This window comes from Anopheles ziemanni, chromosome 3 (genome assembly GCF_943734765.1).
Source record: "Anopheles ziemanni chromosome 3, idAnoZiCoDA_A2_x.2, whole genome shotgun sequence".
NCBI classification, from domain to species: domain Eukaryota; kingdom Metazoa; phylum Arthropoda; class Insecta; order Diptera; family Culicidae; genus Anopheles; species Anopheles ziemanni.
The window spans coordinates 17,627,120-17,647,170 of record NC_080706.1 but is presented as its reverse complement, the minus strand read 5'-3'; the positions used below and the strand labels follow the sequence as shown (position 1 = coordinate 17,647,170).

The 20,051-nt window shown below is 48.8% G+C and overlaps 2 protein-coding genes across 2 annotated transcripts in view; one reads left to right on the top strand and one right to left on the bottom strand.

The window, feature by feature from the left end:
• The first annotated feature begins 641 nt into the window (after positions 1 to 641).
• LOC131287340 (integrator complex subunit 10) lies at positions 642 to 2,793 on the top strand. The gene is made up of 4 exons (XM_058316380.1): positions 642 to 778; positions 878 to 945; positions 1,020 to 1,281; positions 1,348 to 2,793. Exons 1-4 carry the CDS (start codon positions 656 to 658, stop codon positions 2,779 to 2,781), a joined length of 1,887 nt encoding a protein of 628 aa, XP_058172363.1. The 5' UTR covers positions 642 to 655; the 3' UTR covers positions 2,782 to 2,793.
• Positions 2,794 to 3,184: 391 nt separating this feature from the next.
• The window catches only part of LOC131284256 (mucin-2), a 28,495-nt gene continuing 11,628 nt past the window's right edge, over positions 3,185 to 20,051 (bottom strand). Inside the window, exons 4-6 of the mRNA XM_058313110.1 lie at positions 5,295 to 8,271; positions 5,116 to 5,220; positions 3,185 to 5,043 (exon numbers count right to left, since the gene is read on the bottom strand). Coding sequence (XP_058169093.1) covers positions 3,185 to 5,043; positions 5,116 to 5,220; positions 5,295 to 8,271 — 4,941 coding nt within the window. The remainder of the gene's footprint in view (positions 5,044 to 5,115; positions 5,221 to 5,294; positions 8,272 to 20,051) is intronic.

Sequence of the window (20,051 nt, the reverse complement as noted above, 5' to 3'; positions counted from 1 at the left end):
TTTCCATTTGCTAATCGATCTTTCTTACGATCATACCGGTCGAAGATGTTTAAATGATCTAGGGAAGCAAGTTGTTGTGATCGTTTGTCCGACACAAAAAATCCGTCTCAGGGTAAATCATACACTAAACTTACTGGAAAGGACACTTCTTATAGATTAAACAACGGTTTGTTATATCGAGCTATAGATCCGTGCCGTAGCAACGCTTTCCAACCAGCGCAGACAACACAATAGCACCAATCGACACAACAGCGGACTCGCGAATGAAACATCGATCACAAAAGAGTGAGCTCTATCCTTGGATCTAGCTACTGCCGCTAGGTATACGTCATAGGCGTACTACCTAGGTACTCAAAATAAAATCGAATAGATACTTCAGTTACCTTAAAAATTTCATCTTTTGTGCGTTGTGCTTAATCGAAAATATAAATTTACATATTTTAGGGCTTTATTCTTTTATTACAGAAGTCCGGAGTTCCTATGTCTCGAAAAATAAAGAATCAAACAGGTTGAACGAGTCCTACTCGAATCGAATCTGATTCGAATCCGTCAGGGGAACGAATCCCTATTATGCCAACACTACTGTGTACGTCTGAAAGCGTAAACACGCGTAGATTAATTTGTTTTTGGTTTCAGCAACAGTTTTATCAAAGAAATGGATGTTTTGTCGAATGAAAAGTATCTCATAGCACGCGCCAAGGAATCCACTGATCCGTACAAAGCGAAGGCGTGGATAATTGCTGCAAAAACACTCTTCCCGAACGATTTCGGGGTGCAGGTAACCCGATACCGGTTGATTATCCACCAGCCGGAGCTTATCGTTTTTGTTGAGTGAAGACGGTTTAGATAAGTTTGTTTATTTTCTTGTGCATTGCAGTTTGAGGCGTACGAGATAGAAAAGAACGCAAACAATTTCGAGGAAGCAGCAAAATGTTTGAGCTACATGTGAGTAGTTTTTCTTTCTTTTGGTGGGGCACACGTCCGTGAAAGCTGATTGCTCAAACGTATCTTTTCTGCAGCGTGATGACCTTTCACGGGGCGCACCAAACGCCTACAAGCCTGCTGAACGAAATATCCCTGATGACGAACGCACTCCGTATTCCGGAGGGTTCCACCACACCGGAGCAGGAGTTTTATGTCAAAATGTTCCAGTACATATCCTATGAGGTGCAGCATCAGATACTGTTGTTGACGGCGGCACACTCGAACAACAATCTCGACCATTGCCGGTTGATTTTCCTGCTATTGAAGCGTTTTCCCCAGGCCATTTCTACTCATGCGGTAAGCATTCCCCAATTGGATGTTGCCCCAGTTGGCTTGTTTGTCATTTTTCATTTCTCGTTCTAGCCACGGTTATTGGAAACGTTGATTCAAAATGTTGGCATTCCAAGCTTCAAGGAGATGCTATTCAACGAAGCTATACCGCTGGTGTACAATCGAGTGCCGGAGCTCGCCCCCAAGCTTGTCCACCGGTTGATGGCCGTTTGCTTCGAGTACTATCTTAACCAGATGTTGAACGAAATGGACGACAAGGCACGGACGGTGCCGGAGTGCTGGAGGAAGATATTTGAAATCTTGGACTTTTGTGGCAAGATTCTCAAATGGGAGCCGTTCCTGTTGTACAAAAAAAGCTGGAGCAAGGATGTTTACTGGCAGAAAATCATTCACATCTACAATCTCGACCCGTTCCGGTCGACGGAGAGCAAGCAGATACTGTTCTGCTCGACGATCGTGTTCGTGCTGTCGCTGCAGGAGTACATAGCGCACTCGAAGCTTCGCTCGAAGGACGGCACCAACGAAACCGAGGTGATTCTCGTGGAAACATTAAAGGATCTGGTGTCGGATTTATCACACCGACCGCGTGATAATGTGCTCGAGATTCCGCACATCCTCGTTAACCCACCGGTCAATGCGGACGCACCGAACTGTCTGATTGCATGCCATAGCTGTTGGCAACTGTTGCACGCAAATGACGTAATACAGACCGACTTTGCGCAGCTTCTTCTCTGCATACCGCAGCTTTCAAGCTGGGTTCAGAAGTTCCTCAACGATCTGTATGTGTTGCTTGAGAAGCATGAGGAGGCGGCCACCCTGCTACAAGCATCCAACCTGGCCACGATGTCGCCACTGGAAAAGTCCGTACGACAGTTTGCTCTGACCCTCGCCAAAGGACCCATCACAGGCCTGCTGTTCGAGCAGATTGGGACAGTCCTTAAGCACTTGGCGCATGCGCCGAACGGTGGATCCTATCTTGAGAATGTCTCCCAAGCGCCAACCACCCGCGTCCTCATGCTGATACCACTTTCGAAACGGGCCATCCTACACTATCTCGTGCAGACGCTGATTGCAGTGCTAAAGCCGAAACTGATCGAGCAAGAGTGCGGTAATAGTGTTTTGGGTAACTTGCTGGTTCTGTCGCAGCTCAACTGGCCGCACGAATCATCAACGGTGGAAATTATTTTCGAGATCATCAAAAGCCGTCGGCAGTTTTCGTATCTGCTCTTTACCAACTACATCATCAACGGGGAGATAATTGAGGAGTTTATGCACCTGTGGATACATGCCACCGATGTAAAGCTCGAACTGGCCATGCCTCAGCAGAGCCTAGCGACCGGTGCCCGGCGCATTGGAACCCGTGGTGCAGACAAGGGCGTGAAGGAGGACTTTAAGCAGATCATTCGGCAGCAGATAGCGCGCAGTAACGATGACGTGGACGAGCTGATACTGCAGTTCCTCCAGCAGCAGCAATTAACACTGATGCAAAATGTATTCGACACGTGAGGCAAGTGGAAAATCAATGCCGTGAAAATTTGTCATAAATAGAAACATCCCAAACAATTAAATTAAGCAGTAGTTTGACTTCGGATGGAATGAAAGTTGAACCATCAAGGTAATTTTATAACGTTTCGTTTAAGGCACTCAATTAGAACGTCTTCAAACTTTTTGTTTAATTTATTTACAATCATGTTTACAATCTACTTCAAAGCGTACATTGGGTTCGAAATTTTACGTCTTTCCTAACGGCTAAAAGATTGGATCTCTGCCAACCTACAATTCCCTACGCCGTTGAATGTTGCTGCTGCTGGCTTCCGTTTTGGTAAACTAACGTTACGCGACTACGGATGAGTATTATTCGATTGGGTTGGTGAACTCACGCATCACCTTGCCTTTGGCTGCCTTGGTCCTACGGCTCAAACTGGTAGCCCTTGATGTTGAGCGTGATGGAAATAATTTCCTTCGTCTGTTCGCCATCCAGTTCGTTGAACACGCTGGTCTCTCGCTTGGTTCTCGATTCGCTAGCAGGTGCGGACGAATCGGCACTAGCGGAAACGTCGGCAGCCACCTCGGGACCGGCACCGTCCGTTAGGTCTGCCAGTGCGTTAATATCGTTGAGCGTTTCCGGGCTGAGATGGCGCACGGAGCGTGCGTTGGATGCAGGGAATGGAGGCAGGTAAGTAGCAGGAGGATTAGTGCTAGTTGGTCGGTAAGGCTGCGGGCAGTTGGGATCGGGTGATCCAGGATAGCAGGCCGATGGCGTGGTCGGTGGATCGAATGCTCGCGGGCAACTGGGGTCCGGAGAGCCGGGATAGCACGGTTGGCGTGCCGGCACTGTCGGGCGTGGAGTGGTTGGACAGCGAGGATCAAGCGATCCGGGGAAACAACGCGGTGCAGGCGTTGTGGTCGGCACTGGGCGGGGTGTTGTTTGTGGGCAGCGTGGATCGGTTGATCCCGGGTAGCAACGTGGTGCTGGCGGTGGTGTTGGCACCGGGCGTGGAGTAGTTTGCGGGCATCGAAGATCGTTTGATCCGGGGAAGCACCGAAGTGGTGGTTGCGTGGTGGGTGTTGGACGAGGAGTTGTCGGGCAGCGGGGATCGTTGGATCCTGGATAGCATCGGGGAGCAGGGGTAGTTGTTGGAACCGGTCGTGGTGTTGTTTGAGGACAGCGGGGATCATTGGATCCAGGGTAGCACCGTGGAGCAGGGGTAGTCGTTGGCGCTGGACGTGGTGTTGTTTGCGGACAACGCAGATCAGTTGATCCCGGGAAGCAACGAAGTGGTGGTTGCGTTGTTGGTGTAGGACGGGGTGTTGTGGGGCATCGAGGATCGGTAGATCCTGGGTAGCAAACTGGTGCTGGAGTTGTAGTAGGCACTGGGCGTGGAGTTGTCTGTGGACAACGAAGATCTGTGGAGCCTGGATAGCAACGGGGAGCTGGAGTTGTTGTTGGAACTGGGCGCGGTGTGGTTTGAGGGCACCGAGGATCAGTCGATCCTGGATAACAGCGAGGCGCTGGTGGTGGTGTTGGTACGGGGCGGGGAGTCGTTTTTGGACACCGAGGATCCGTTGATCCTGGGTAGCACACGGGTGCTGGAGTAGTAGTTGGGACAGGGCGCGGTGTGGTTTGTGGGCATCGAAGATCAGTCGAGCCCGGGAAACAGCGAGGTGCTGGAGTTGTCGTTGGTACAGGACGAGGAGTTGTCTGCGGACACCGAGGATCAGTCGAACCTGGATAGCAACGAGGCGCTGGCGGGGGCGTTGGGACGGGACGGGAAGTTGTTTGCGGGCAACGCAGATCCGTTGATCCTGGATAGCAACGAGGTGCTGCTGTTGTTGTTGGCGTTGGACGAGGGGTCGTGGGACAGCGTGGATCATTCGATCCAGGGTAGCAACGTGGGGCTGGGGTCGTGGTAGGAGCTGGACGGGTTGTTGTTTGCGGGCAACGTAGATCCGTTGAACCCGGGAAGCAACGGAGTGGTGGTTGTGTTGTCGGTGTTGGACGAGGTGGAGTTGGGCAGCGAGGGTCGTTGGAACCTGGGTAGCAGCGGGGTGCAGGAGTGGTAGTGGGCACTGGGCGAGGCGTAGTTTGTGGGCAACGGGGATCGGTTGAGCCCGGATAGCAACGAGGCGCTGGTGGTGGTGTGGGAACTGGTCTAGGGGTGGTCTGAGGACAGCGAGGATCAGTTGATCCCGGGAAGCATCGTGGAGCAGGAGTAGTTGTAGGAACTGGACGTGAAGTAGTCTGCGGGCATCGAGGATCCGTGGAACCTGTTTTACAATTAAATATTATTAGAAACAAATTTGCTAAACTTAAACCACAATTTTTGCCCCGATTATTACCTGGATAACACGCTGGACGAGCGGTAGTAGTTGGTCTTGGTTGTTCCACCGGAGGGAGGTAAGTTTCGGCATCCTGCTTATCAGAGCACGTTGGATCACGGGAACCTTTTAAACAAACACAAAACCCCGATCAAATACAAGTAAATACAAGAATCATTCCATCTCCAAACACCTCTTACCTGGATAGCATTGTGGAACTGGTCGTGGCGTCGTCTGCCGACAGCGAACATCAGTCGAGCCAGGATAACAACGTGGTCCAGGCGTCGTAGTTGGTACAGGGCGTGGCGTAGTTTGCGGACACCTAGGATCGGTCGATCCCGGGTAGCAAACGGGTCCACGAGTCGTTGTCGGAGCTGGCCGAGGTGTTGTCGTCTGTGGGCATCGAAGATCTGTCGATCCCGGGAAACATCGAAGTGGTGGTTGCGTGGTTGGTGTAGGACGAGGAGTCGTTGGGCATCGTGGATCGGTGGAACCGGGATAGCAAACCGGGGCCGGAGTCGTCGTTGGTACTGGACGGGGCGTCGTTTGCGGGCAGCGAGGATCCGTCGAGCCTGGATAACAACGAGGTGCTGGTGGTGGTGTCGGCACTGGGCGGGGAGTTGTCTGTGGGCATCGGGGATCAGTGGATCCCGGATAGCAGCGAGGAGCAGGAGTAGTAGTTGGCACTGGGCGCGGTGTGGTTTGTGGACACCGAGGATCTGTTGAGCCTGGATAGCAACGCGGTGCTGGAGGTGGTGTCGGAACTGGACGGGGAGTCGTTTGCGGGCATCGTGGATCCGTTGATCCTGGGTAGCAGACCGGTGCTGGAGTAGTTGTTGGTACCGGGCGCGGTGTGGTTTGTGGACACCGTGGATCAGTTGAGCCTGGATAGCAACGCGGTGCTGGAGGTGGTGTCGGAACTGGGCGGGGAGTCGTCTGTGGGCATCGCGGATCAGTAGATCCTGGGTAGCAGACCGGTGCTGGAGTAGTTGTTGGCACCGGACGAGGAGTCGTTTGCGGACAGCGAGGATCCGTGGAGCCTGGATAACAGCGAAGAGCAGGAGTAGTAGTTGGCACCGGGCGCGGTGTTGTTTGTGGGCATCGAGGATCGGTTGAGCCTGGATAACAACGTGGCGCTGGTGGTGGTGTCGGTACTGGACGAGGCGTCGTCTGTGGGCACCGAGGATCAGTAGATCCAGGGAAGCAACGAGGCCCAGGAGTAGTTGTAGGTACCGGACGAGGAGTGGTCTGCGGACAACGAGGATCTGTCGATCCCGGGTAGCAACGAAGTGGTGGTTGCGTTGTTGGCGTAGGACGAGGAGTCTGCGGACACCGAGGATCCGTTGAACCTGGATAGCACCGCGGTGCGGGAGTCGTCGTTGGAACCGGTCGTGGGCATTGCGGATCGGTTGAGCCTGGGTAGCACTGTACCGGTGGTAAGTAAGTGGGAGCTTCTTTTGGTGCAACCGTAGGCTGGACGAATCCGGGACAGCGTGGATCCGTTGTTCCCGGTGGACAGCGAAGCACTGGCTTTCGACAGCGTGGATCGTTCGATCCCGGGAAACAACTTGATGTCGTAGTCGATGGCACTGGTGGCAATGTCGGAACCACTACCGGCCGCGTCGTGACCTGATTTTGTGGAATCTCGGGTAGGAAGATTGAAATTTCATCGCAACGTGGATCGCTTCCACGAAGCAGGCAGTTGGGCACACTGTCGTCTTCGTCGTCTTCCGGAGTCGTTGAGAGGCGTGGCGTCGTCGGCGATGGCGGTGGACGCGTTGGGCGTACGTTCGGTCGGAAGGTCGTCGGACAGCGTGGATCCGTCGATCCCGGGAAACATCGCAGTGGTGCCGGAGTGCTCGGAGTTGTGACCGGTGGAACTGTTGGGCGAGTTCCACGCGAACGGCAGCGAGGATCACGAGATCCACGGGAACAGTCCGGGCGCTGGGTGACGATCACATCATTGCAACGATCGTCAGTCGAGCCAGGTGAGCAAACAAACGGTGCTACGGTAGTGACCGGAGCTCTCGTATTCGGCGGACGTGTACGACGTGGCGGAGCCGTTGGGAACGGGGTCGTCTCTACCGGACGTGGAGGACGCGTTCCTCGACGAGGAGGCTGCGTGCTGGGCGGCGCCGTGTACTGCGGTTGCGTCGGCTGTGCTGTTGGTGGCGGGCGTGTTGGACGTCCGCGAGTCGGTGCCAGCGAAGTCGTCGGTCTTTCTGGTCTTCCTCGCGTCGGTGCCGTAGGGCGACGGGTTGACGTCTCAACCGTGCTGATCGAATTTTCCTCCGCACACACTTGCGGTCCGCATCCACCACGACATATCTCGATGTCACACTTCAGGAACACCTGCATACGGTCGGGGAACTTGAACGCCTTGATGCTGTTGTGCACGACGAGCGTGGCGCCCGAGCTGCCGGTCTGCGTGGTCTTTTGCCACAGCCCGAACAGCTTCTTCTTGCGCGAGCAACCATTTTTGTCCGACAGCTGCAGGCGCGCCGTGGTCGGAGCGTCATAGTCCGGGCTGTCGAAGGCGTAGCAGTCCCGCACCGACACGTCATACTCGCCCTTCGGATCACGCAGGTACACCAGCACGCTCAGCGCTTCGCCGATCTTGATGATGCTCGGGATGGGCGTGATGCTCGGGTAGAGGCCACGCTGAATGTCCATCCAGCACTCGACACCGCCGGTCGACGTTGGCACGTTGATGACCTCCAGCTGATCGACGACGAACGGCTTGAAGATGATCGTATTCTGCCGCTGCTCGCCCTGGCTGCACGAGATGCGCCGTGCCGTGTCCCATGCCTCCTGCACGTCCTCGTCCGTCTGAATGACGAGCACGTTGTCCACCGAGGCACAGACCGCGCAGGATGGCTTACTGCCACACCCGGCATATGGCACGGTGAAGGTGAACTGCCGTCCTCCCTGGTTGGGCTGCACATAACGACACTTCGGGTCGTTGTGGTAACCCTGGCTGTAGATAACTCCACGGAAGTCCTCCTCAAACTGCACCGTCACGAGCATGCCATTGCGCTGGTCGCACTTCACGTCGATCGTCTCGATGTGGGTGTGGTCATTGGCCGGTGCTCGATCACCCTGTCGTAGGACATTCCGTCCCGCTGGCACGAGTGCATTCGCACTATTGCCAAACAGCTGCGCAGTGGCTAGGCTTGCCTGTCAAAGAAAACAACGAAAAATCATGCATAAGTTTTAACGAGGACTCTCTGTTAACTTAGTCTATGATAAAGAAAAATGTTCTTGGCCTTTAAATATCCCTCACAAAAACGGCGCTTCGATGTACGCACTCGGGAATTGTAAGACATTTTCCTCGTGTTTTTATCCTTTCTCGTAGTAGACAAATGTCTTTGTCCTGTTCAACATGCTCGCACGTATGCCATAACTTAACTGAATGGTACCGGCTAACGAGGCATACTTTCAAATGCCAGACGAAATACGATCACGGTGGAATAGAATAAGACACTTGTCACTCATACTGCCCGTTAAATTCCAACCCCTACCAAACCTTCGGCCCAGCCTTCATGCACACATACACCATTGAGCCCCGCTGGCCGACTCCGGTTTTGAAACGTGAGTATATTTGAATGTCCCTGCTGGAAAGGAACCCAGAATGGAAATTTCAGATCCGATTGAGTGGATTCAATTCGAGCTCCTTAAATTCCCGAGAGCATTGTCATTGTCAGAGCACGTGGGGCGGACGTGGGTGGAGGGCGGCGCCGCCCCCTCCGACTGGTATGTTGTGGAATGTCGAAATGAATTCGCTGCCTCAACCGGACAGGATAATAATGTCCTGTTCCAGCGAACCGGATTGTTTGAATGTTTGGCATCATGAAAAGCTTACCGAGAACAATCACAACGACCAACGATAAATCTGCTGCTAAAGTTAAAAATACCCCATTTTGTGGGGCAACCTATTTTCAAAATAATTTAAAATGAATCACAATTACCATCCGGATGTTCTGAGAATATAAAATTGCTTGCTCGTTTCGGTCCAGCGAGCAGTGGGATTATTTCTCTTCTGATGGCTTTCTCCAGAAGGGAGTCCGATTTTTCGGGAAAATGTCCAACCATTTTTCCCGCAGCCCCTTCCGAGCTAAATGCGCTTGAATAGCAACGCGTAATTGGAGTGATTGGTTCACGGGAACAAACTTCCCGCGGCTCGAATGCTCGGAACGACCGGAAGTGGAAAGTGCAATATTTTGCCACGGAAAACCACACACGTGCACCTAGGATAACTCGAACGAAGTGAGCTCATTAGGTCTGGCCGCTGTTTGTCCGGTCGTCGGAGAGTCCCGGACGTGTCGTAAAGTTAGAGATTACCTCCGGATCAACACCTGCGGAACACGGCGAAAGTTCTGCTGTCGTACGAACGTTTTTATTCCGCTTTGACGTCCGCCGTTCGATGGCCACCGTACGCTTCCGGTAGTGGAAGTTCCTGAGACCTCACCATAACAATGGAAATGGTTGGAAAGGAAAAAAAAGGAGACGGTGGAATGTTAGGGACCACACACTACGGCACGGTTGTGGGTGGAAAATCTGGCCGGACGTTCAATTCCCAGAGGCTCGCCGCAGCACAGACTGCCGGTTCGGTTGTCACCAATCCGTCCGCTTCATTGTTGCGGCAGCATGACGGAAGGATACAAATTACATTCTTTCCACCGGCTTCACTTTTCACGTTCACGTTATCATCACGACCCTTTCAGCTTAGACCGGTCTTACGGGCGTGAAGGAAAATGGCTCTCCATTGGCATCCGCTAAGGGAATGTGCCATGTGCGTATGTCCTACGGAGAAGTACAATAATCTTTAGGAGCATCCTTCCGACAGGTGGCCTTCGGTGGTACCGCGGTAACCAAGCGAACTAAACTCCGGTCCCGACGTCATCAACGTTGGCATCGGTTGATGTGCCAGCATTCTTACGCCCCTGGTCGATATCGGTTGGACAAAACCGAATTCCTTTGCCTACCGAAATGTTTTTTTTCCTCCTCCCGCTTATGATGTACGCCTGATTGTTACATTGTGTTCTTGATTTTGGGCCTTTATGGTTGACAGTATGCAGAACCCGAACGAGCCGGTAGCCGGGCGCTTAGGGCTCTTTCGCCTTGTTTACGATGGCTGTGTATATTGTTGGGTTGGATATTATGATCACTTACCGCCGGTGCTGGCCGTTTTTCCACCACAATACCAAAGGGTATGATTTATGAGTATTGAAAAGATAATGCAACGTTTCGAAAAACGATGTCACATGGATTTTCGAACGAAAGATGTTGCCGATTTTTCATCTTTTTGTTCAAAATTAATTGTTATCAAAAATCTCGCGACAAGATGGAATTTGTATTTGCATACCCAAAAGATATAAGAAAACAGATTTTCTACTTGCAAATGATATATACAGCTTCCCTTTCGCTTTGCAAGTATTCCTTCCTTACTTTCAGACAATAATACAAACTACGGCTACACAATAGTATTATTTCACGTTCTTCCGGGAAAAGAGGGTTTCCTTAATTTGAAAAGACTTCTCGCCGCTCGCTTCCAATGTTGTTGGTTGTTTGCCCGTTGCACAAAACTCTGTACCCTTTTGCCTACCAAGAAATTGCCAGCTGACCAGCGTTTCGTTCGAATGATTGTTCTAATTAATTTGGGTTACCTTTGCACTCGACCGGACGCATCTTTTCGGGACCCTTTCGCCGGCTGAAGGGGTTCCCAAGTACTGCCCCGAAACCGAGGGTGGCCGAGCGATGTTCAATAAATTACTTTCTACACCCTTGCGTCGGTGGAAGAAGGTAATGATTCTTTTTCACCTCCGCTGAAACATTCTTCCAACATTCACGCAAACCTCAGCGAATCCGCAAAGTAAGTGCAGAGAAGCGGTACGATTTTCGCTTTTCTGGGAAATTAGGCAAAAAAGGAATAAATGGGGAAAAGTATTACTGCCCGTTTTGAAGCAGCATCGGGCTGCCCAAGCACAGGTTGGCGGTGAAACACCATTTCCCGTTTCCTGCGAATAATAGATAAATAATGCCACCCTCCATCCCGGAGCAGCCCGAGATGAAGGACGGTAAATTCAATTTCACTTGATTTCCTTCCCGAGCTATGGCAGCACCAACAAGGAACCCCGGTCGAGCGGAGCCCATTACCTGGTGGGGCGCGGTTTCATTGTTTCGAGCTTCGAGACAAATTGTTGTAACAAAGGGTTTGAACCCAGGAACCTACGACTGGGGCAGGTAGGGCGTGTGGGCATAAGGGGGATTTGGACCTTCCATTTTGATTTTTCCTCCGACGAACGAAGGACGTTACTTTTGCGAATCGATCGCTTGCCAGGATACGGGATGCGGAAAAACTGTTTTTGCCCGCTCTTCCCCGCATGACTGAACGTCGCTATTCTGGTTTTCCGTTGCTGGAAAGTTAAAACGAAAGCAAAGCAAATTTACTGAAGCCCGAAAAAAATTTAAACGGGTTGTTTTTTTTTACGTTTGCACAGATATTTGATCTCTTTCCCACAGAAGTGGGCTATCGATAACGACTAGGGAGAAAAATCAAGGTAAGTGTAAATGATGCAGTAGTAATTAAGGATTTCGGCGAAGGGTTGAAGTGAAAATTTGCAAGTGCTCGTCTTAGAAATGGGCCGTAGTTCATTCCGCTTCTTTCTGTTTACGAAAGGATGCTAGAGAAATCATAAACACGCAATCAAGCAAGGTAGACTACAAATTTTGTCAAATATCTATCAAAGGAATAGGAATAATTTGATTATTACATATTCAAAAAAATATATGCTTGATCAAATACATTAATTTGATGCTTTGATGATGATGCAATAATTGATGAATTGTGGACAGAAAACTTCCCCAATAAGTTTCCTGGCTGATACCAATATGTTTGTGATTCAATGTAGTACAGGACATCAACTTCCGTTCTGCAGCACGTTTGCTGCAAAGGCATCGTTTTTTCCCCCATTTTCCCATCGAAACGCGCATCAGTCAGCAACTGATTTGTAATTCCATTAATTAGCACAATGAGCAAGTTACCGAAACAGTTAGGGTCGGTCAACGAAACGTGGTCACCAGCGAATACGGTAAGCGTCAATTTTCCGCAAACCGCTGACTCGCAGGGAAACTTTGGCATCGCTCGCCAACATAGTTTCGGGCGGTTTACTACTCTAGTCCCCCACGTGGTAGTGATTTAATTAAATTTCTTCCCTCAAAAGGTTTCCGTAATGCGATGGTCGCTGTGTGCTGTGTAGTATGTTTATTTCCCTACCAAACCGTTCTCTACCGGTCCGGGAGTTTGTGGTTTTTGAATGACTTTGCCTCCCCGGCATGATGGGAAATTAATTTCGGTTTTGCATCAGCTTGACGTGCCGACGAACAGCAAACGAAACACCGACCCTGGTGTGCATACAGCTTAATGCAGCTCGATGCTGCCGAGGAACTCGAACGGACAAATTAATTTGCAACCAACCACCATCGCGACATGTGTCACGCGTTCGGTGTTAATTGGTGCAGTTTTGATTGTTTTTGCAACACTTTGCCAACGATACACGGTCCGTTTCTGGGAGTTAGCCGTGGGTCATGAAATTTGATTAACATCTCCCCGGTGGAGAACGAGTGTGCTGATTCCTGTTTTTTTTTTTAATTTTTGTCACACCTTCCAATGTCATGTGTTCAAATTTGACTTTAAGTAACTCTATTCCGAGCTCGATCCTGCGTGAGGATTTACGAGGGCAGGATGATTTACATATTCAGCCTGTCGTGTAACAACTGTCGGTGGCTTGTCGAAGGAACTAACGGTCCTTATGCTTCTACACACGGAGAGGAAAACCGCCTGAATTTGTCCTTCTCTTTCGCTTTCATTACGCTGAAACAAGAAGTGAATATTTAGGGGATTTTTGTTTTGAAGGAATTTGTACGAATGGAAACGTCAGATTATATTTAAAAAAATATGTTTAGTATTCGGAATGATAAAAAAAACCTTCATATCACTGGCTGAAAATAGAATTTTCCCAACTTCCGGTTAAACCTTGATTGATTTGTGACTGAAATCAAATCTTAAACGTTGGACAGAGGATCATTAACGTCAATTAAGCGTTTTGTTTACAGTTATACTAGGTAATGGGATAACATTTTTAAAATGTTTTCAAAGTTCTTCGAATATTCACGTTCAACTGTCTATCAACCAAGCTTTTTTCAGTGGAGGCGCGCACCTGTCAACCTGTATGTTAAAAGGGATGGTAATTATAACCGGAAACTGTAGAACGTTTTTATGACCAAACCGAATCCGACAAATTATTACATATTTTACGTACTGCGTGTATTGACCTACGGGCATTGGTATGGATTTAACGAACCACATGGTGGTTTGAAATTCACTTTCCGTCCGCGAAGCATTCACCGTCCCACCTGATTTCGTATCATTTTTGCGGTAACGTTTGCCTATTTGAACGGACAATATTTGTTACCAGCCCCGGCCTATCCCATTTCAGATGGTAACGAACAGCTCGTCGTCTGGCTACCAAATTCACTCACCCGACCGCTCGTACCCTTAGGTCCGGGGAAAGGACCACCACCAGTTCACGGCACTGGTTGGTGGAGAAGCATTCATTCATCGGATTATACTGATGAACACGTTATGTTCTCCGTTCCGATGCCCGTCACAACAGATTCGCATTTTGGCAAGTGGATGCGCGAAAATGTAAATCAGTTAAGCATTCCTCACACCACCACCACCACCACCACAATGTTTGGTCAACCACTGCCCAACTGGCTCATGGATGACGACATCAGCGGGGAGGACGACTCCCTGGCTGGCTGAAACCTGTTCCATGGCGTGGCGTAAACGACTCCGCCGGCAGACGGCTGTTGAAAGGATATTTTTGGCAGCTTTTCAGGGTCAATCGGCTTCCAGGGGTTTTTTATCGTAGGCCGTTGCGGAAATCGATTGCCAAACGGTTGTTTGTGTAAAGACTATAAATATACCATGTCAGTGGCGAGCGCCGATACGGAAAGTTTTATATACAGCGATGTCATGCAGCACACGCCGATGGGACATTTTTGTTTGGTATACTTGACTATATGTGTGCAACAAGCATGCTTAAGAAGCGTTGGAATTTCAGTGACTAAATGATGCCGGTGGTTCAGAACATGACCAAACAAATCGATCTTCTTTCAAGGCCTTGGACGGAAGGAGGTTCCTTAACAATCGGGAGTTAAAAATGAATTTAAAGTTTACAAAATCCAGGTTGAACATTAATCATTATCTCCCTCGGACTTAAGCGATACTTAATTCGCTACCGAAAGACAGATTCTCCCAACGACTCGTGATACTTTTCGGTCGCGTTTGGTGTCTTGCAAATAGTGCTCTAGTGACCTCATGTAATCATGAAGAAAATCAAAATGCTCCCTTTCCATGCTTATTCGTGCTGCCTACCATTCCCTCCCCCCCACCGAGACCAATTTGTCAAATGCTCACCACCTTGTCACAACCGTAAATTGCACCGTGTAATCTGGCATCTGCGTGCGGAGATGACCCGCACGTTGATGGAGGAAAAAAAAAACCTATTCAAAAGGGCGATAGAAAGTGGCGCAGGAAAGGTTTAACATGTTTCGGTGTCTGTCAACTTGCCAGCATTGCATAACCAGGCGCCCTCGGTGGGAACCGGGAGGGTTCGCTAGATCGGTTAGCAGATGTAAATGAAGATTATCTTTCGGGCTGATCAAGTCGCGGGTTTCCCGATGTTGGCGGCGGGGAGTGCAAGTTCATCTGGACGCTAACCGATTCGCCTCGGCGGTAGAAGCTTTCGCGTGGTGGCCAGAGTCATTGCGTACGCAAAGCACGGACTAGCCATTCGGGCCAAAGTGAAGGGCGCGATGGTGCGATGGGAAGTGCATCTCGAGAGGCTTCTGCCAGTGGCTGATTTCGGTTATGGGTGAGTCGAACGAATTGAGTAACGGGGAACGTCATCTATCGTCTTTGATAATAAAATATATGAGAACGGAAGGTCTGCCAAGCAATCGTAGGTAATGGCCAGTTTCATCGCTTTGAAACCAAACGCTTTCGAGATGACTTGATAATATAATCAAGTGTTGGCTTCAACTGAATAAAATATTTTTAAATGCTCCATTTGTAGGTTTTTTCTTAAATATTCAAAGTTTTGTGAAACTATCCTCAATTTAAGCGTAAACGAAATGCGAATACATGGAACGTACACCACATATTAACCATTCTCTTGAAGAAGTACAAGAGTTGATGTACTTTAGCGATTATTTTGTTGATCTCATTTCAAATCAATTTATCTCGTTCTGGATAAATAATTGGACGTTTAATAGCTAAAGAAGGATCGCGGATAATTTCCGAGTGTTTAAACTTCCAAAATACACATATTTGAGACTTAAGTATTTCAATATTGCGTACAGAGGAATGCTGCTCGGCACTTGCGACCCGCTCTGTTTTAGTCTGGTGTTCAATAGCTGAAGTAGCGCATTTTGATTTACCGGCGACTTGACATTATGGGCGTCATTTTCGGGCACGGTTCATAGCCAAGAAATATGTCTTTTACAGACCAGAAGTCATCTAACCATGTGCTGAAAGGCTCACGGGGACGTAATATGTTGCTTCCCCGACCGCACAGGCTAAAGTCTCGCCATTAGCTAAAGGGGGTGTCGTTTGTGGCTACGGTGTGTGCCCTTACCCTACTCCCACGGCCCGGGGGATAGGACCGGGGTTCGAGGTCGGTTCTCATGGGGAGCCCTGGCTCGGCTTTAGCGCCACCATCGGTGCAACTAAAGAGGCGCATCGAATCGGAAAAATCAGCCTCCATTAAGGGCCGCGCTTGACCGACCTCTGTCAAATCGTACAAGCCGTATCCGCGCGCAAGCGGACGGTCGGGTGTCAACGCTGGTGTGTCGTGCCCGGTTGGGCCGTCACCTCAACAGAAATCCTCACGTTGCCGATATGAGTGTACCCATCTTCTGGGATATTTCGAGTGGATATTCCGGGGCGCGGTGGAAATCGCTCGAGCGAAAAGGTCAGCTCCGGGCTTGACGGTGACTTCAAGTGGCACTTCTGCTTCGCGCCTGGGCTCGATCGATAATGGATCTAGCGGGCCAGCCAGGGGCTGGGCTTTCTAGTTGGCCACAGAGACGTTCGTCATTTTATTATCTCCAGATGGTGTTGCAGATGACGAAGAAGTATCATATTCCAGGTATAAGTTATGGTTTCATACATCTTGAGTTTACACGACATTTAAAGTAATTTACAACGTCGTTTTTCATTCGATGGGAACAGAAAAACACATTCAAATTTGTAATAAATTTAGTAAAATAATAATAATATTCTTAAACCAATATATATCTACGAGTAAATGATGTAAATTTATCTAGATTCATTATTAGTATAGATATTTGGATCCAATATCTTTTTCCCTACAATAAAGCAATTGAAAGGTTATAGCTTGCGAAGGTTAACGGATACCTGTTTGCCTTCGGACAACAGGTGACATAAAATCGATAATCACGATCGATCGAGGGCCTCGTGTCCTTCTCATCCATGCTGCGTAGTGTTTTCCGGATTTGGAAGATGATTTAACGAACACAGAAAACTCATATCGTTCAACAGAGTTAACAGAATCAGATTAAAAAAAAAAGACCATCGGCCGGTGAATCTTGTTTGCACTTGCCCCGGGGGCTGGGTTTCAGTTTCAATTCGATTCCGACACTTCGCAATGCTCGCAGGGTTTATCCAATCGATGGTGTTGCTGTCTTCTGCCCCGGAGGCACTGTTCCAACAGGTTTTGAACCCATCCTGAAGTCTAACGCAGCGTCAAAACATGAACCCCTAAACAGATTTCTTACTCACACACGAGGTCTTAGGGGTGGACGGTTTGGTTTTTTTTTCTGTAAGTTTAAGGCACACAAACACTTTTCATTCCAGGTTGTTATGCCTGAGTGGCTCATACCGTCGTAGGTTTTTTGCTCGTGTTGCGTTCTTTCCTCTCCCAAGCCGATGATGAATGGGTTGCTGCACGCGAAGCCTTCAGCTTGTTGCGGATCTTCAAAGCGGAGAAATACTCAGGAAAGCTGACCTCCATCTGGATGTCAGATTATGCAATTTGCAGGCAGGTCGAAGGGGCTTTTGCTTGTTTTTTTTTTTGTTGTTGTTATTTCCCTTTGCCCGGTGGTACGGTATTTCCAGACTTGGTGAAATTTCTCGCTCGATGACTCGTTTATCACCTTCGCCCACGGATTGTGTTTGATAGACAGTGTTCACATGAATATTACGTGAATATGGAATGTTATTCGGAGTGCAGACAACGGAACCACACCGCAGCAGTCGGCATTGGAGTTAATTTCGTTTAAAATCTTACCCTCCATTTCGCTTAATCCACGGTAAAGGGCACGCTATACAACGCTCGCTAACGTCAGCAAATCCTCGTGAATGAAATTCGTCGTCGTTAAGGCGCGAGCTTGAAGCTTTATTGCTTTGGAATCGTCACCGGATTAGGTTGGAAGACCATCGAATGGATGGCCAGTTTAGGGTTTAACTTAAGACACGAACAGAAGGAATCAACTGTCCGTGCGACCGTCCGGTAGATGAGAAGGTCGTCCGGTTTTTGTGTTCGAGGCTTTGCAAGAAATGGTTTGGAAAAGGACAATTTTTCTATTTTTAACAGATGGTTGTTTGTCTATTAAGCTATTTTTAAGTCGTGTAGGAGAAATCTGAATATATTTAAAGATACAATTTGATGTCTGAATGTTTTTAGAAAGGTTACTACCTATCTTGTAATGACTTTAAGGATATTCGAAGGTAAAAGTTACTCCAAAATATTTCTACACTAGTTTAAAATAATGCCTCAAATTTTTGCCACATTTTCATGCTAATAATTACATGGAAAAAGAGCCCAAAACTGTAATTAAATTGAAACTTGTCCCAGGTTTGATTGCACAATACAAATGTATGGATCTCCGCTGGCCAAATCCAGCATCGTCAGCCGAACCAAATCGTCGATTAACTTTTCAATCCAATCGATTCTGCATTGGATAATGTTGATGCTGGAGGGAGAGAAGTCGATGCCATAAGTGTTTGGGGTGACTCGTGTGAGCTTACAACCAGCTGGAGTGCGAGTCACCAACCTTGACTGCGATGGGCCCTCGCCCTCGGGGTGCGTACGGATAATCTCGTGGTATGATTTTTCATCCTACATCTGTCAAGGAAGATGTCGAAAGACACCACGTAGGATGTGTGAACCAGACAGCTCCTCCCCAAATCCGCTCAAATCACAAAGTCCTCAGGCAGGACTCCTTTTTCTCTACCGATAAATCATCTTCGCACCGACGAAGCTTACCCTCGGTAAGCTCTTTCGCTGGACATGCTTTCCGTATGGTCCCGTGAGCGTTTTAGTAACAAGAAAGCTTTGAGGTAGCTTGCGTAAATCGGTTCACTTGTAACCAAAGGCAGTGTTGGGACAGCGGACGATGTAGTGAACGATCTGGGATCAATCAATCAGGGCCGGAGATCTTTCCCTTTAAGTTTTTGAAGATGCTTGCACAGGTAGAAACGATCGAAGCTGACGAATTGGACACACACATACACACGTCTCGTGCAGTTCTGAAACCCATCCCAACTGCTTATGACCATCGATGGATCACTGGGATAAATTTATCGCCCCATTGTAACGCCCCACCGACATGAGCAACATGTTGACCAACCGTAAGCCTGCGTTTGCGGCTACGACTGATTGACACTGGCTAAATGATGGCGGCTTATTGATTGACTTATTGAGCTGACGAGATGATGCGTACACCCGAGCTACCCGAACCCCCTAATGCCAAAGCCGAAAGGTTACTGTGGAGGACTTGCGACTCCATACGTGCCGTTCGAACGTGGCAGGGTTTAACAGTACGCATCATAATTACTGCCTTCGGTAATGGCTTCGATTTGTTTCGTACGTCCAAATGTCGATGCTGGGATGCCCCGGGTCGGGCTTACCTCTACCTTCCCGGGCAAGGGGTGGAACGGAATTGGCAATAGGTAAAAGCGGGCGCACACAAATCGCACCGAAATGTCATCGATCCGCGTTTGGGATCCGTTCCGTTTTGGCAACGTTCTGCCGAAAAGGGCAGCGGGTGGTTGCGTCGTCTTCTGTGGATTTTTCTCCGGCCGTTTGCAAGCTGATGAGTATGTATGTACAACACGCGGGGAAAATTACCGTTCTCAATTCGGCTAAACGTGTTTGTGTGTATGGGGTAGCACTCTGAGGTCAATGAACAGCGGGGTAAATGTTGTGAACGCTTCAATTATAAAGAGAACGAAAGGAAAACCTTTATACGAAGATTTTAAATTAAAGGGGCGATAAAGCGTCTTCAGATAATTGAATTTCTCCAACGGAATTCATTTTATTCGAATGCAAATCAAATGTTATGATGAAACAAATTGCAGCATTATCAAAGCAAGCTGCTCTTATGAATAAAATTCACATCTGCTTTAATGATACCATTTCCATATGTTCATACACGGGGAGTGGGTTTTATATGCAATCACAGTCCTCTTTTTGCAATGTAAAATCCTCGTTCCACAAAAAAAAGATGCCACTTTCATGCCGCAGGATTTACATAATTTGGGACACAGATTTGCTCTCCGGTTGAGCAGCGTCAAACAAGCCGCACAAAGTGTCAAAACGCAACTCATACGTGCGGACAGCAAAAACAACGAAGAGACAACATTGAAATACAAAGGCGCACTAGGAGCGGTACACGGTTACGTCTTCGAGAGTCCCTGGGAGTTGTAATGGAGTCACTAAAACCAAAAAAGAAAAAGAAACTGTCTCTATTTAATTAGACCTGCCATCGCACCGGTACGACAACTGTCACCTTCGGGGGAGGAAAAGGATTACCGGGTGGATTTGTTGAGCCTCAATGTCCCGGGCAGGTGCGTCATGTTCCTACAC